The 16,987-nt window shown below is 36.2% G+C and overlaps 1 protein-coding gene across 36 annotated transcripts in view; it reads left to right on the plus strand.

Moving 5' to 3' along the window:
- Nucleotides 1–16,987, plus strand: part of SNCA (synuclein alpha) — a 119,314-nt gene that overhangs the window by 16,426 nt on the left and 85,901 nt on the right. For all 36 annotated transcript variants that reach the window (XM_070262289.1, XM_023637716.2, XM_023637717.2 and 33 more), the window contains exon 4: nt 984–1,126. In XM_070262289.1, the coding sequence (XP_070118390.1) occupies nt 984–1,126 (143 nt within the window). The remainder of the gene's footprint in view (nt 1–983; nt 1,127–16,987) is intronic.

Genomic DNA, 16,987 nt, shown 5'->3' on the forward strand with positions numbered 1-16,987 from the left:
ATGTTGTAAGGTTTAGCATGAAGAGGTGTTGTTTTAGTTCTCTATTGACCTTGAAATTATTTAAAGAGAAGAATCTCTTGTCTTCTGCTGCTTTTTCATAGAACTCTTCATTTAATTGAAACAAATGTTTTTATTGGAGCTTACTGTATGTGGTAATTATGTTGAGGTAATATAAAAAGATTCATTCAGCAATTATATCCGGTTTTAGTCCTGGAGAATATTTGATATGAGATTAAATCTTTGTCTAAATCTAATCCCAAACTATTTGCACCATCTTCTCTAAATTTTTAGCTTATTTAAAAAAATCTTCTGAATCATCATGTCGTATTGTGTTTTATGAAAAAAATTGTGCACATGCTCAACAAGCCTCTTAATTTTCATACTTTACTTAATGTCTAACTCTTTTGTTCCCATTAAAATCATTGAAAATCAATCTTATTATTAAAACTCCTTCTGTTTCAACTACCTGAACTTTTATAGGAAGAACAAAGTTCCTTTGTAACCATCCCTCACTCCGTTGTTCATTTCTGATAGTAACATGCATGAGCATGTACGTGTTGTGTGCCTCAGAAGGTGTGGTGAAAATGAACAACCTGAGTGAGATCCAAGAATTGGCATTGAAATTGAAATAAAGAAAGAAATTTTGTGCTGAGTCTGATGCAGCTATAACTGCACCTGTAAGCCTTGCTTTCTGTAAACTTTCCTTGATAAAATGCAAGCCAAACCCAAATCACTCATAGCTCTAAATTTGTGATCGTTAAACTTGGAACACCTTTTAATATCTGTATGATTACAACAAAATATCTTAGCAAAGATTCAATGTTTGGCTAAACCATGCTCCCTTAGAAATCTCTGTAGCTTTTCTGTCTTCTAACTCTTTAGTTGCCTACGGTACGTGCTAACATAGATCTTTAGAAGTGAAATTACTTTTAAGTCGCTGTCGTTCCACCATCCCTTAACCTGTTGTTCCTGATTTATCCCAGTGGCTGAGAAGACCAAAGAGCAAGTGACGAACGTTGGAGAGGCGGTAGTGACAGGGGTGACAGCAGTAGCGCAGAAGACAGTGGAGGGAGCAGAGAGCATTGCAGCTGCCACTGGCTTTGGCAAAAAGGACCATTTGGGCAAGGTATGATTGCATACATTTTATGTTACATTTGTAGGCGTGGGAGACTACAGTGCATTTTCATGCAAGGCTCTAGGCAGGAATAAGATGCGTACTGGGGGAGGGCTGACTGACCCTCCCCTCGTAAAAATGTGCTACTTTTATGTGTGTATTCTTTTTGAGGGTATTAACCCAGATAAATGCCATGATAACTGTACAGTGGTCATGATTGTTTCATTTTCTGGAAGACAGTTAATGAAATAAACAATGTAATAAATGCCAAAGAAACAGTGACATTTCAGAAAGAATGGGGGCTTTCATGTTAGCTAAGAATCTTGGAATTTCTTTTTGTTGGAATATAACAAATGCTTTGTGCCCAATCTCTAAATTTTCAAAGTGAAGGTCTTTTACTTGATTTCTTCATAATGACATCATCTCTTATTAAATGGCATATTTGCTTGTCATATAACAGTTCTTTGCCAAATATATGTTTGTGGGAACTGAGAGACTTAAACTGCTTACCAACCAGAGATCGTGGTTTGGGGTGATTTTAAAATTCTCGGAAGAATTTTGAATGCATTTTTTTACAAAGATGAGCTTCTAGTAAGATTATACAAAAGATATGAATTTCATTTTAAACAGTTAAGTAATAAAAAATGAAGTGTTGACTGGAAGATGAAATTTTACAAATTTCATGACCACAGCAGCAGAATGATTTTTGCTCCTTCCTTGCCACAGTGGCCTCCTTGCTATTCCTTGAACAAACCAAGCATACCCTTGCCCTGCCTCTTCTCTCTGTCTGGCACACTCCCTCATCTCTGGTCTTTGTTAAATGATACCTTCTCAGTGGGGTCCTACTTAATACTGGATCTTATTTAATACTGGAACCATTCTCTTTACCTTTGGTATTTCTAATCTCCCTACTGTTTATTTTTTGTCCAAAGCATTCATCACCTTTAACAATAATAAATAATTTACATATTTTTTATACATGTTTATTTTCTTCCTCCCCTTCTAAAAGATAAGCACCATGAGGGTGGAATATATTTATTTTGTTCACTGATATTTCACAAGTGTCCAGAAGAGTGCCTGACACAGTAGACATTTAAGGAATATTTATTAAATTAAAGAAGAAAGTAAGGAAGGAAGTACATGAATAAGCAGGGTAACTTTTATTTCTGTGTCTTTAGTAATTATATGTGTAGTATAGCAACTGTGGCTATTCGACCATCCAAAGTTATAATCCAAGTGGTTTTGGAATAGATATCCTGAAAACTGTAAGAAAGTAACTTTATTTGCTGGCGTCTGCTCTGGGTTGTATCTGCTCCATGTAATCCTAAGTAGTAGACCGACTTTGATGGATCATTAACATATTGATAATAAAAATATGTGACATATTGAGATTTTATCACATGTAGTTACATCGTCTGGGGCAATTGATGCCAATTATGGAAAACCTGGACTGGGCTCTAGTATTCTTCAGCTGACTCTTGAGTGTATGGTTAATGATAGCAGTATTCCTTTGTGCAGAATATGCTTTTCAAATAATCTTACTACTCATGCTGCTAATTATACTAAGTCCTTTTTTCCATCAGAAATTATAATTACACTTATAGCTTTATTACATTTTGAAAGTTAAGAGGGACCTCATATATTAGTACAGAGGCAATTAACCTGTTTTGTGTCCCTGACCCTTGTGCCAATCTTCCCAGAAAAATGTGCACTCACATACGCACACCAACGGGCTTAGTGGGATCTTGGAAGCTCATCAACAGACAGAGCCATGGTTTAGATCAATCTCCTGATTGTACAGATGAGGAAAGTGAAATCTACGGAGGGGAAGTAAAGAGTCCAGGGTCACACAGCTAGATATAATAGACTGGATGTCAGTGGAGCTTTTCCATCACTATGTCACTTCCCCAGCCACTTCCTCAAAACCTGCCTTTCTTTTGGGTTTTTATAAACTGAGTTGTAGGCAACCAGACTTAACTAGAACAAGTTTTTGCTTGAGAATATTAAGAAATGGGAAATGTATCATTCCTTTCTCACCCTCATTTAAGGCACACCATGAAAATTACAAATAAGGCATGGAAGTTTTTACAAGTTCATTTCTTACAAAATTAGGCTTGTTTTTTACCCTTCTAAAAATATTCCTATTTATTTTAATATTTTAAAGCATAAATCTAAATGATGTGAGAAAATTAACCATTTGGAGATTTCTCTTCTGGGTACTTATAGGTTCTTCCAAATTTCTAATATGAAAATGAAGCCATAAAACCTAGAAATTGCAACATAGTTATAGGAAAAAATACATTGAACTGGGAGTTTAAATGGCTGATTTTCATTCCTGCTCTGTCACCAAAAGGCTAGATGACCTTTTGAAGATCTCCTAAGACTCTTTCTCATATAATGAGGGAACTGTACTAGAAAATAGTTAAAGCCCAATTTAGCAGTCCAGTTCTGAGTTTCTATAACTCAAGGAAGACACTAATAAACTTTCATTGTGGTTACATCTATGGGATGCCAAAAATTCTAGGGAGTTTAAAGAAAATCATTGAATTTGTTCATCATAGAATTTGAAATAATTTCATTTATCTTTCAAACTGATCAAAGAGATTCTAGTGAATGGAAATTTATCGTTGCTTTAACTGTTTGTTAATGACCCCATTGAGAGACTCATTCTTCATTCAAGAAATAATACTTACTCACTATGTGCCAGAAACTTTGCTAGATATTGAGGCTAAAATGATGAGAAAAACCATGGACTGCTTTTCTCTTCATTGAGCTTGTAGTCTAGTGACAAAGATCAGTGAGATGATCCTGTAATCACCACACAATAAGTATGTAATTATAACCGTGATAAAGTCTGCGGAGTACATAATGCCAATCATGTCTAAAAAGGGACTTGACCCAGCTAGCGTGAAGCTGGGGTAAGGGAAAGCATCACAAAGGCTTCCCTGAGGAAGTGATGTTTGAGTTGAAATCTAAAAGAATGACTGGCAATTAATAAATAGTGAGAGTCGGAGGAAAAGCATTCCAGGCAAAAGCAACAACATGAGGAAATCTCATGTGGGAGGAGGGAACCGTGGCAAACCAAAGACGACTGCAGCTGGAGCGGAGAAAATGAGGAGGAAAAGGCTGGAGGGAAATGCAGGAGCAGCTTCGTGGTTGGCCATCTTAAAAATGTTGGTCTCTAGTCTAAGAATAAAGGAACCTATTAAAGCATTTTAAGCAAAGATGTCAGGTTATAGGTTTACATGTTGAAAAGCTGTCTCTGCCTGCAGGGTGGGAAGCAGATTAAAGGGAGGGAAGAGTAGAAACCAGGGACCAGTTAGTGGGCTGAGATGGAAAGAGGAGATGATTGTGTATACCAAGGTGTTGGTGGGGGAAGGAGAAAGAAATGGATTAATTCAAAGACCTTGTAGGAGGTGATATGAACAAGATTTGGTGATGCATTTCATGAGGCTTGGGGGATGAGGGATGTGATAAGCAGAGCTATGAGGTGTTAGCTTGTTGAAGTGGATTAATGGCTGTGGCATAATCTTGGTGGTTGGTGCCTCCTTGAATATCAGGAATACCACAAGAGGAGAGGCTGTGTTGATGTTTAGCTCTCACACCCATTGAGGGTGTTTGGTCTATCAACGCCTGGTTGATGAGGGGACAAGTCTTTCCTTCCTTCCTTCCTTCTTTCTTTTCTTTCTTTCCCCCATTTTGTGTTTTCTTGGTTTGCTTTTTTTAAATGACCACAGATACCTAAGTGTTTTTGTGAATTTGATCATACTTTCTAATCATAAGACATTAGATTAAAGGACAAATAGGATGTCTTGAACTTTAAGAATTCGTTTTATCAACTATTATTAGCTTCTGTATTTAACACATCAGAATAATATATCTACCAATGTATATTTTTACCTTTGTAAACACAAGAGGTTGTCAGCCATACAATTCATTTCCCAAAGCTCATTCATTTGATTGGCACAGTAGAAACAAGCTCCAAATGCATTGGCAGAGGTATTCAAGTTTGACGTTTAAACAAACAGTGATGTTAAATAGATAAAATTTATGTTTCCCACTTCTGTTGAGAATAAATGAGCTGCTTGTTCCAAGAATATTATAAAAGAATTACCTTGAGAAAGCATTGTTCTTTAGTGCATCTATTTTTACAACATACAGCAAATCACTAGAACATTTGCTCCGTCCCAACCCCTCCACAGAGCTTTGCATGTGGTTACTGCTCAAATAAATCCTTGCTGAAGAAGCGAGCATCTCTTTAATGCTATCTGGAATGCCCTAGAAGAGTGGGATCCTCAGTGTCCCTGAGCTCTCAATTTTCATAATTTTCTGGATTTATAGAGAGTTAAAGTTCTGAATAAACTATAAAGCTACTGCCTGACAAATAGTACAGCAGTTAGCTTCATTACCACATCCCATTTAGGCACCGACCTATCTACATGGAGATTGTTAGGTTTGGGGCAGGAAATAAGCTTGAAATATTTATAGCCTCATATACTTAAATTTTCGGGTTCATCTGTTTATTTACTTTTTTTAGAATCAGAATGAAGTTCTTAAACAGTGCCATTTTGGAAAAATTAGATCAGATTATAAACAATTTTTACTATCCCCAGCACAGTTATCCAGAAAATGTTGATTTCAAGTGGAGAGAAGTGTGTGTACTCTGTAATCCTGCCTTAATTCCTAAGAGGAGAACAAACCAAGTGTAGGCTAGATGGATAAAACAAAGTAGGAATAGAAAATGTCAGCTTTGACATTATGATCTTTAACATTTAAGCATCCTTCTGCTTATTTCCTTCGACTTACCAGAGCTATCATATTTAGCTTGATGCAGATTTATTTTTAAACACTTGAGTGTTATGGACTTTCCCATTAAATGATTAATCAGTTGATGGATGTTGCCATCAACTAACATACTTAATGCTGATTTCACAAATAAGCCACAGGTCACAGGCAACCTTTCAGATTTCTCTGAAGAAGCATACATCTATCATAGGTGCAATCTTAATATTGTTTATAAGAAGGTAATAATAAGCGAGGTCAAGATTAGTGAAATATTTTAATTTATAGTAAACTTTCTCCTTAAATTTTGTCTAATAATGGTTGATGTAGTATATTGTCTCAAATAATTAGTAGTTTGAGTCTTGCCTTTGCGTTTGACCTCAGGGAAAACCAACATGACTGTTAGTTATATTTAAAGCTAAACTAAAAGCTTTGTGGCACAATTAATTGCCTGATTTGTATTTGTGGTGGGAGCCATGTATGCTATTAATAGCATTGTAATCTTAGATTAAAGCATAATGTGGTAATTAAAGAAAAGACCTAATTGACTTAATTGATTTGTTTCAAAATGTGTATAATCATTTACATTTTGCAATGTGGTGTGTAAAAATCAATATTTTATTCTCACGTGAAAGTCTACTAATGTTGCATAAACTGTTTTCCACTTAGCAACATATCTATTATGATGGATTCTCTCTGTATCTAATAATATTTCACTAGATTCAGGGTAGATGAATCATGATTCCTAATGACTCTTGATCTTGTAAGATTGTAAATGGAAAAGCATACTATAATTATATAAAAAGTTGTAAGGAACATAGACTTATGGTTATGTTTTCATTAAAATTCAGTAGCATTCAGGCATTTAATGGATGCTTCATGTGTGCCGGACACACAGCTGGGCACTGTGGGGAATGCTAACACATGGATGGCTCCTGCTTTCAAGAAATGTGCAGTCCAGGCAAGGCAACTGACATATTTACCTTGGAAAAAGGAGCATCTCTGGTCTTTGAGAAGATCTATACATGTATATATTTGTAACAAGTGTATATCCATCATAGGAAGAAAAATGCTTTTTGTTAGAAATGAGAGAGACCTATTCTCTCAACAAATATTATACCTTAAATTTTGTTTTGTCAATAGACTGTGAAATTACCACACACCCATAGAGATAAGAGCCACAATATTTTAGCTGTTTAGACACAGGAACATAAAAATACTTGCACCTGAGTCCTAGGACTAGCGCTTAATAATCTGTAAGCATTACAACCCTGCAGTATATACATGACTACAAATCCAATTTCAGTCTTTAAAGAACTGATTGTGGTGATAGTTTTGATTGTTAGAGAAATGTCTTACAGGAAGAGTGTGATAGAACTGCTTCAAGGCACACCAACAAACAGCTTTAAATTATATTTGTGCAATTGGCTTATTTCTTTATAAACGCTTAACGTGGATTAAATCCTGATGAATGCAAAGTGAGAGTAATGACCATATTTTTATGAACTCATCTTCATTGTGCATGTGGCTAACATCTACTGCTAACGTCCCTTCACACGCAAAGAGGAAATTATATTTTTGATACTGTTTCATTAATCAGATACTATTATATGTAGGATGATTTCAAACTTAGTTTCTTTTTAAACTGCTATTACCAACTGAGCCATATTTCCACTTTGTAATTCAAAGGAAAATCTAGAAAAATAAACTTTGTATCTTTAGATGACAGGAATAAAGGGAATAGATGTGTTTATTTATTATGACATTCGATACTCTTATCTCAAACTTCAATGATAATCAACTTGTTTGTCCCTAAAAAGTAAGAACACTTTGATTTTTTTCCCCTTCAAACATAGGCTTTTAGTTTTCTAATTTTCAGGAAGGCATTTGATGGCGGTGTTGGCTTTAACAAGAGAAAATAGAAAAAGAGGTTCTATGTTTCTCAAAATATTCAAAATACAAAAAATCTAGGACAAAATATGTTTACTTGAATTCAGAGGAACAGAAATAAGGTAAATGAGACGCCAATTGTGTTTTGCATGCAAATACATAATTATGGGAACTAGACTCGGATGGCGCGTCTCCTCAACCTGATTGTTCTTGTATGAGGGGAAAAGGAGTAGTTTGTTAATTCAAATATGAGGCAATTCTTTCATAGGGAACTTAACCGAACATTTGAATGTTTAAGTCACACTTTAAATATCCCTCTTTACAAGGTGACTCTGGAATCAACAAACAGATATTTTGAAAATTCCAAAAGTAGTATTTGATTCCTCTTAAGCCTATAGTGTACATTATTACAAACAACACTGAGCCAAAAATTATGTTTGTTGAATAAATAAACAATTAAATGAATAAGTGAAAAATAAAAAGGAGGAATGTATATTTTATCTTCCTTTTATATGATTAGAAGTGGAAACTGTTTTACTTTTCTTTTGTGTTCTTCACGCTAACACAGTATGATAAATCTATTTGGAACTCAATTCATAAGAATGAATTCAGTTGCAGCTTTGTGGATTGTGAAGAATAATGTCAACTTTTAACTTAAGGAGATCAAATAGAGTTTAACTGTCTGTGCTTACAAGGGAATGATATTAGTCTGACAAGCCATAATAGCAAATCATCTCCAATTCACGTGTATATACACTTTATTCTGATTGTTGAGAATTCTCAAAAAAGTAGAAAATTGCCCTTTCAATATACACCATACTATTTCACGCTACGTGGAGTATGTGCATAAGGCTTTGCCTTAAGGCCCAGGTTTTGCTCAGTGGATTGGGTATTATTTGCTATCTCTAGGGGAACTAGAGAAGGCGTGTGCTTCCTACTTATGTCACTGAGTTTAGAGGTTAATTGTCATGCAAAGCATTTAATAGCATTAAAAATATTTCATCTTTAATTTCTAACATTATGACATATGTAGGCACCCTTAAAATAGTAATCTCCACTAAATTCTGATAAACGCCTGTAGTAACAATCCTTCTTCAATTGTATTCTTTCTGCAAAGGGAGACAAACATTTGTGAGTTTGCAACAAAGGCAATTCACAAGTTTTCTAACTAAACCTGCTCTCTATCTGTTGTTTGACCCGCCATAATAGCCCCAGCTGGCCTTTATCTTTGTACGGGGTTCCTGGGTTACCTACCTACACCATTTGATTTGGTCATATATAGGAAAAGTGTGACAGTGTAGAGGGCATGAGCTCCATGTCAGGGAACATGGCGTTGGTCTTTTCTCTCTCCCTATCCTGAATGATGTCCTCTCAGCCGTCTGAGCACAGATTTTCTCATCTGAGAAATAAAAGCATTGGATTAAATGAGTTCAAAATGTTTCGAGTCTGTGTTTAATGGTTTGAATTTTAGGCCAGTTTGTTCAATTACGCATTGCCAGACCTCTGGCAACTCATTTAACCTTTATAAACCCAAACTACTCATCTGTAACTGACCAGCCACTGCACAGAGTCAGAGTGTGAATGAAATGAGATAATGCAGACAAAAGATAAACAACCAACTGTCATGCATTATGCAGTTACAACATGTTGCTAAGAAGAGCTTGCATTTTCTCTAAGACTTGTGTTAGATATATGATTATAGAGGGTGTCTTCCATCTTTGTTTATGGTCTGATGATATTTAGTAAATAAATTGTAAACACATAACGGGGGAAAAACCATCATTGAACATTCTACTTTATTTAGCTAAATAAAAGGAAATCACACTAGTATTATTTTTCCTTAGATTTTCCCAGTGTGGTTCCATTGAATATTACACATGTTACAACTAGAAAGAGACAATTTGGGCATCCATTGGAGTAAACAAAGTTAAAAAGTTTCTGTTTTAAACTGAAGAAAATCTCAGAGCCCTAATGTCTTCTGTTGGGGGTGTAGTTTCTGTCTTTCCTAATGTCTTTTTGATGCCAAACCCAAGGAGAATGGTTCTGGGTATTCAGTGGAACACAGATTTGAGATGCCCCAGGTTAAGACTAACTGTCTCCACTCACTCTTTTCCTCCTTTTCTTAATAAGGCTACTTTTTAGGCCCTGGATTAGAGATATTTAGAGAGGTTATTAGACTCAGTGTCCCGTATCCAAATCCTATTCGTTTTTAGCTATTTTCTGTGAGGTACCTTGGGAGAAGGCTGAAGAAACAGCTCTCTTCATTCATGTGAAGCTTTTGTACAAATCCTGACTTAAGCCCCTCCTGATCTACATGGGGGCAAATGTAAGTAGTGTGCAAATGTGAGAACTGGCTGAGGCATCTTCTTGGCCCCTTTCCCTTCTACTCAAAGGCAGGGAAGTTCATTAAAGTGAAGGAAGCCAGAGAGTTTCTCCTCAAGCTAATTTTCCATGCCCCCATGTCTGTCTAGTTGTTTGCTCACACTCTGTTGGCGGTGGGAGAGCTTACCAGGTCTGCTCCTCAGGCAGCAGCCCACCAGGGAATGAGTCTTGCCCATTCACAGACATTGGCAGTTCACTTGCCTTCCACAGAGGGAGGTTCAGGGGAAAAGGCAAACTCTAATGCTTTCCTTCAAATCTATGTCCCTGAAACTCTCTTCTCCTTCTTTCTTTTTATACTTTACTGATGGAAAAATCATGAAAGGGTCTGGCACTTGAACTTTTACAATTTAGTTTCATTGTCTCACCTGCGAGCTTATTTCACAGGAATCCTTGCACCTTCTACTTAGATGTGGCACAGGGAAGGGACCAGCTATTAGCCAGGGTCACAGTGCCCTCAGTTGTGTTTCACATTTTCAGCAACGTTACATTAGAGATTCATTCAATCGCCAACAATATGGTTGGAGAATAAATTGATACAAATCATTCTTGAGGCCATGTCGGAAATCTGTATTAAAAGCGTTGAAATTATGCATATTCTTTGAATTAGCAATTTCACTTCCAAGAACTTAAATTATCGTAAATGTAAACGTAAGGATGTTCATCTCAGCATTGATTATAATATAAAATGGAAGAAAAATGCCAGAAGTTTGACGATAGAGACTTAGTTAAGTAAATGCATTATGGTTGATCCATACAGTGGGATGCTGAGTAGCCAATAAAATCTTGGTGTAGAAGAATAATTAATGGAGTAGAAGGATGCTCTTGCTGCATTAAGTGAAAAAAACAGATTACAGAACAGTATGAACAGTTTGTATAGTATAACCTCTTTTATTAAAAAAAAAACCAAACCTGTATGCAGTATATGAATGTATAAGGACCTGAAGTAAATGTACCAGGCTCTCAGTTTTTCTCAATGAAGCACTCCAGCTGATAATTCTTTGTATTGGAGAACTGTCTCATTCACTGTAAGATGTTTCCCAGCCAGGGGCCTTACTTGTTAAGCACCAGTAATGCTCCCCAGGCATTGCAACCACCACAAAAAGCTCTCCCACATTGTCCTTAAGGAAACACTGCAACTGAGTGACTATTTCTGGATCATGGATTAGAGTCATTTTATTGTCTCCCTTTGCTTACTTCTATTTTCTTCAATTTCCTTTAATAAGAATATATTAGATTCATAATAAAAACATAATATTGGTACTTATGATATTCTGCACTACTCAGCATTTACGTGACTAAGCATTCTGCTGCTTTAACCACAATTAGAACTTCAAGAGGCTCATTTCCCTTCTTAGTGTCCCAGTTCCCACTTATATTTGTTGCACTGATTCGAAAAAATCAATTTTATCTCCACAGATACTTAAAAATACAGTTATAGTTATAGAGTTTGTTGTTTAATCATTCATCTATTTACTCATCCATTCATCTGATCCATATTTGTTAAAGTCATGCTATGTGTAAGATATGATGCAGGAATCATCATAATTATAGTGACATATAAAGACCAAATTCTTGTGCTCTAGATGTTGACATCTACCTGTTAATCAGGATAAGTGTTTGTAGGAGTCTCTTAGTCTATTAATATTATGGACCTTGCCTGAAGAGTTCTTCCCCAGCCTCCTTCTCTTCCCTTCAGGTGTGAAGTAAGGCTGATTCTGAGTGAGGTATCATAGCACTCATAGTGTCTTATTTCTCAAAAAATCTGGTTATAGTACACTTCTTTCATTTATTCTGCTTGATCCCAATTATCAAATGAAATTATAATATCATTCCAGCAATTCTCTTTTTGCTATCTAATAATATTGGGTACCACGTCCAAATTTGAACAAAGATTTCTGAGGAGTAATGGGTTGTACTGCCCAAGTGAGCTGAATAATCGATTTGCTCACCCGTTTTTGGCACGTTATATCTGATCATTTGGGGCCTTACTCACAAGCTGACTATGCAAAATCTTATTCTAAGTCTTTCGGGCTCTGAGAAAGCTGTCATCCTCTTATATTCATGTATCCTCAAAGTTTTGCCTTTTTCATTTCAGTGTGCTTTTTCTGAATATCACCTCGTTAATAGGTACTGTCTTTTGATAATAGTAACTAACAAGTCTGATCATCTCAAATGTCTAGGGTCACATTTTAAAATAAGTTATATTTTGGACCTAAGAATTTATCGAAACATAACTAGGATTGAACCATTGATGTGTGTATTTGGAGGTGGAATTCAGTTGCAAATAGAAATTAGTTTTTCAGCCTTAAAAAATATAGTCAACTAGGTATAAGAAAATGAAAACTTTAGGAGAAAAAAATTCACCAAAGTGCCTATTTTTTATGTAATAAATATCCTGGAACTATTTGAGAAAACAAAACTGTATTTCTTATATCTGACAAGTATTTGTGACTTTATTGTTTATTGGGGGAATGAAATTTCCTCCCTCCTTGGCACATTCTTCTCTTATTTGAAATGACTTGATGTCATTATAAAAAAAAGCTGCAGAAGACTGACTTTTGGTGTGTGTGGAGGTACTGGTTTACGTTATGACTTGTGGTGTATTGTCGTATGTGTGTGTGTGTATATATATACACACACACATATGTATATGAATGGGTGGGGGGTGGAAAATGGAATTTATGGTAGCATTTTCCTTAGAAATCTGCTTGATCTCCGAGTTGGACCATTTTATAAATGTATCTACATTGATCTCTATCTTTGGAATTCAAGAAATGGTTCTTGGCTATACTTCCTTTAATATAGTGTGCTGGAAATTTGGAAGTCACTAGCCAGATTAGTTCTAGAAAATTAGCTAGTGGCTGTCCACTATAGACTCAAGTCCCAAGGCCTAATCCTGTTATTCAAGGCCCGATTTTATCCAGCCTCCCCTTCTTTTAAACCATGTATTTCACAATTACTCAACAAAGCTCTTCAGTCTGGGCAGACAAGTGTCTTCGAAATACCTCCCAGTTATCTAATACAGTCTGTAACTTTTACTCTGCCTCACCTTTGAGACGGATTTAATGCCTCCTGTCTGAATTTTCTCAAGGCTAGAAAATCCACCTCAAGCCTCCAGAACCCTAAACGGTTCTCCCTGAGAGCTAAAATGCATATAATTTCTCCTCGCTTAGCTCTCACAGCGTTTGCAGATATTCCGTATGTATTCAGTTGCTCAGGCCAAACCCTTGGAAGTATCCTGGATTCTTTTCCCTTCACATCCTCCATCTAATCCTTTAGCTCATCAGTTTACCTGTATTTCCAAATATATCCCTGGTCTTACTACGTCTCCTTCTCCACTGCCACCCCCGGGGCCGGGACTTCATCGTTTCTCACCGAATCCTTCCCCTGCCTCCTGACTGATCTTCCGGCTTCCGCTCCTACAACCTAGTTAGTCTGTTCTCCACTGGTCGGAGAAATTCTTCTGAAACAGAAACCAAATCATCCCTCCCCTACTCCCAACCGTGCAGTGGCCTCCTACCTCACAGAGAATGAAATCCCAGTCCTTACTGTGGTTTAAATTATCCAACCCTCCTTAGGTCCTGTTTCCCATCCCTTTTCTCCTTGCACACTGCCCTCCAGCTACGCTGGCCTCCTCCATGCTGTTCTTCAGACCTGCCAAGCACATTTCCAATACTCAATAAATACATATGAAATGAGTTTCATTCATTTAAATGTCAACTGTTTCTTTCTTCGGGAAGCAAAGACAAGTGACGTAGTCTTTTTCAAAAAAGCTGACTACTCAGAAAATTTCATCTTAATTTTAAAAAGACAAATGGCAAGAATGTGTAAACTGGCAAAGATATCATTCTCTACTTCAGATTTCTATGTGATTTTGGTGCAGATTAGTGATTTGGTATATCATGGAAGATGAGCCTATTCTAGTGAAATGACTTGTATCTTTCATATTTATCACAAAAGTTCTTACTCTTTCCTACTTTTATAGCAACCTAGTTGATTGTGCATAGATACATGAAATGAACTTTCTCCTTAGGAACAAAGCAACCATTTTACTCATAAAATAAGTCTTGGAAATTTAAAAACTGCTTGTCACTATACATTATTCATATTCCATTAAATATTTTCTTAGTAAATCACATAAATTAGATTGACTGTTGGACAGATGGGCAAAACCACATGCATTCAATATTAGGCAGTTGGTGAGTGTAAGATGCCAGAAAGAAGATTAGAAATATCAAGGCAGGAAGCTTCCAATTGCTCTTGAAAAGGATGATCCTTTGCTCCTGAATCTCCACTATGTGTCTTCCTTTGAAAGTAAATGCCTTCCAAAACAACTTTCCACGTTTTATATCTAAGCAACATACTCAGTGCTTTCTCTTGGTAATTGATGTATAAATAATACAATGAGATGTTTATGCAGATTGAAAAAGGAATTGCCGTCTCCCTCTGCCTTTTATGCAAGGAGGACGGCTATGAAATGTATGTTTCCTCTGCAAGGAATGTGACAGTGTTCAGTTGCAAGAAGATGAGAGGGAGAGAAAGGCTGCACACGGGAGAATAGCATGTCATTTGTCACTGCCTGGACTCATCAGCCATATGGACCTCTGAGAGGCACTGGCTGAGATGCCAGCCTCCTTTACTTATTTCTTCTGCAATATTTCAGCAATAAAGATTCATTAGGAGCAGGGAAAAACATTAAAAACTAGTTAGCTTTTGTGATGTGGAGCAGTCATCTCTGAATATTGATCAAGATTCAAGAGGAAGGCTTTGTAACTTATTTTACCACGGCTACACTGATTTATCCAGAAAATTCTAATTTCAGGAGGTATCCTTGGGTATGACGGATCTTCTTTACAATCATGAAGATCCCTTCAAAACTGCAGATAAATTCTGCCTGCTGTAATGTTTGATCTGTTTGAAACCATTTTAGTTTAACAATTCCTCCTCTGTAGGAGGGAATCAATTGATATTCTACAGAAAAATTACGTGTGAGGGGCACTAGCTTCACATTCGATGGGAATTTTGCATATATTTACTCCTTCTTCATTCAAAATCTCTTTCTCAGATCTAGATGCCAGTGAAAATTGTGCAAACGAGATAGCTTGAGGGCCGCCACTCCTTTCCTTTCCTGTCCTCAGACCTTTAATTTATGTCGTAAAATTTGAATAGCCCTCACGCAGGCCGTTCTCCCTCACTGGTGTAGAAGTCATGGCACCCCCAGTGATGGCGGTCATCTTCACTTTTTTATGCCCAGACAAATTCGGATACTGGCTTGGAATTAATACTTTTTCCACCACATTAAAAATATTGGGAAATTGGTTCTGTGAATCAGTGTGCCAAATTTTGTTGCTTTATTCATTGTATTTTGTGTAGAATTTTTTCAGCCCCAAATTTTCATGTAGTTGTTCTCTACTCAAACTTTTAATTGAACCTAGATCAGCCAAACACACAGAGGTAAGCTTTGGCTGCCATCGAGGTTAATTCTTTAAAGTTAATCTTTAAAAATTGATAAAATATGATCTTGAAAATTTTTATTCCTGTAGTGTTTTTCATGAGCTCTTTTTCCCTTTTCTTTTGATTATAGGTCTGTATTATTCATTGTTCAAATTAACTTTTGACTTGCTTTTAATGTTAGTCTTATGAACTTCTCTCTCAATTCTGAATATTCCTTTCTTAATTAGTTTTCTGTATGTTCCTTTTCAGATTATTGAAAGAAAATTTATTGTTTTGGGAATTACGTTTGTTACTTTAGGGAATGTGTTTTAAATATTTTAAATGCAATCACCAGTTAATACAGCATCAGAGCTTTCCTGTAAAGATAGGTTGTTTTCTCTGTATCTCACTGGGAGAAGAGTTGGCATGATACTATTATAATGTACTTGACTGACACTGATTCTTCTAAGGTGCATTGTTTCTGAGAATACCATTGCTTGGTTTTATTCCGGCACATTTCACACAAGCTGATAGAGTCAATCCTTCTTTTCAGGACCTATTATTGTGTAGGTGTTGAAACTTGCCATCTTTTGTCCATTTCAGATCCTTTATGTGATCTAAGTTAGATGTGTATTTGCATTTTTAGCTTGCATTCTTTTTAAACATTGTATTTGAATGAAGGTTGAAGGTGAGCCCCTAGATAGCAACCAGTAATGATTCTCACAGCAAAGCTATTTAAAAAGTAACCTTATAGGCAAATCTAGAGTGTAAGTGAGCCCACAATAGTTGTGTGAGGTCCTCTTTACATCATTACCTACTTTCATATCTAATATTCAACTAATATTTAATAAATTTCTGTGAAGTGACATACACTATGGTAAATTCTAGGTTACAAGAATGAATAAGAATTATTCTTAGATCTTAGAAAAAAGGAACATAGCATCTCTGTGTAACAGTTGTTCTGACAAATCTCAGTAAAGCTAATAGTTTTCCCAGAACTGTTTTAGGCTTTAGACGCTTAGTTCAATGTTTTCTTCTCTTTATCAGGCTGGAATCATTCCCAGCCTCTGAACTTCTGGGCAACTATGAAAATGAGACAGAGAGGACACTAAATCTGCCGCAAATTTATCTTAATATTCTATTCAGTCTTGCTTGGTACTTAAGGTCACAAATAGAATGAGGTTGTTGTGTGTCTATTTTTTCCTTTCTTTCTTTTTTTCTTTTTCTTTTTTGGTTGATAGAAGAAAAAAATAAAACAGCAATATGAGCACAAGGCCAATGTCTAAAACTGATTCTTGAGTAAACAGAAATCCTCCCCTTAAGGATCTCCTGTAAGGAGATTCCACATTTCCCCACCATCGATAAGCTGTGGAGTAATCTATATTA

Source organism: Equus caballus, chromosome 3 (genome assembly GCF_041296265.1).
Source record: "Equus caballus isolate H_3958 breed thoroughbred chromosome 3, TB-T2T, whole genome shotgun sequence".
NCBI classification, from domain to species: Eukaryota; Metazoa; Chordata; class Mammalia; order Perissodactyla; family Equidae; genus Equus; species Equus caballus.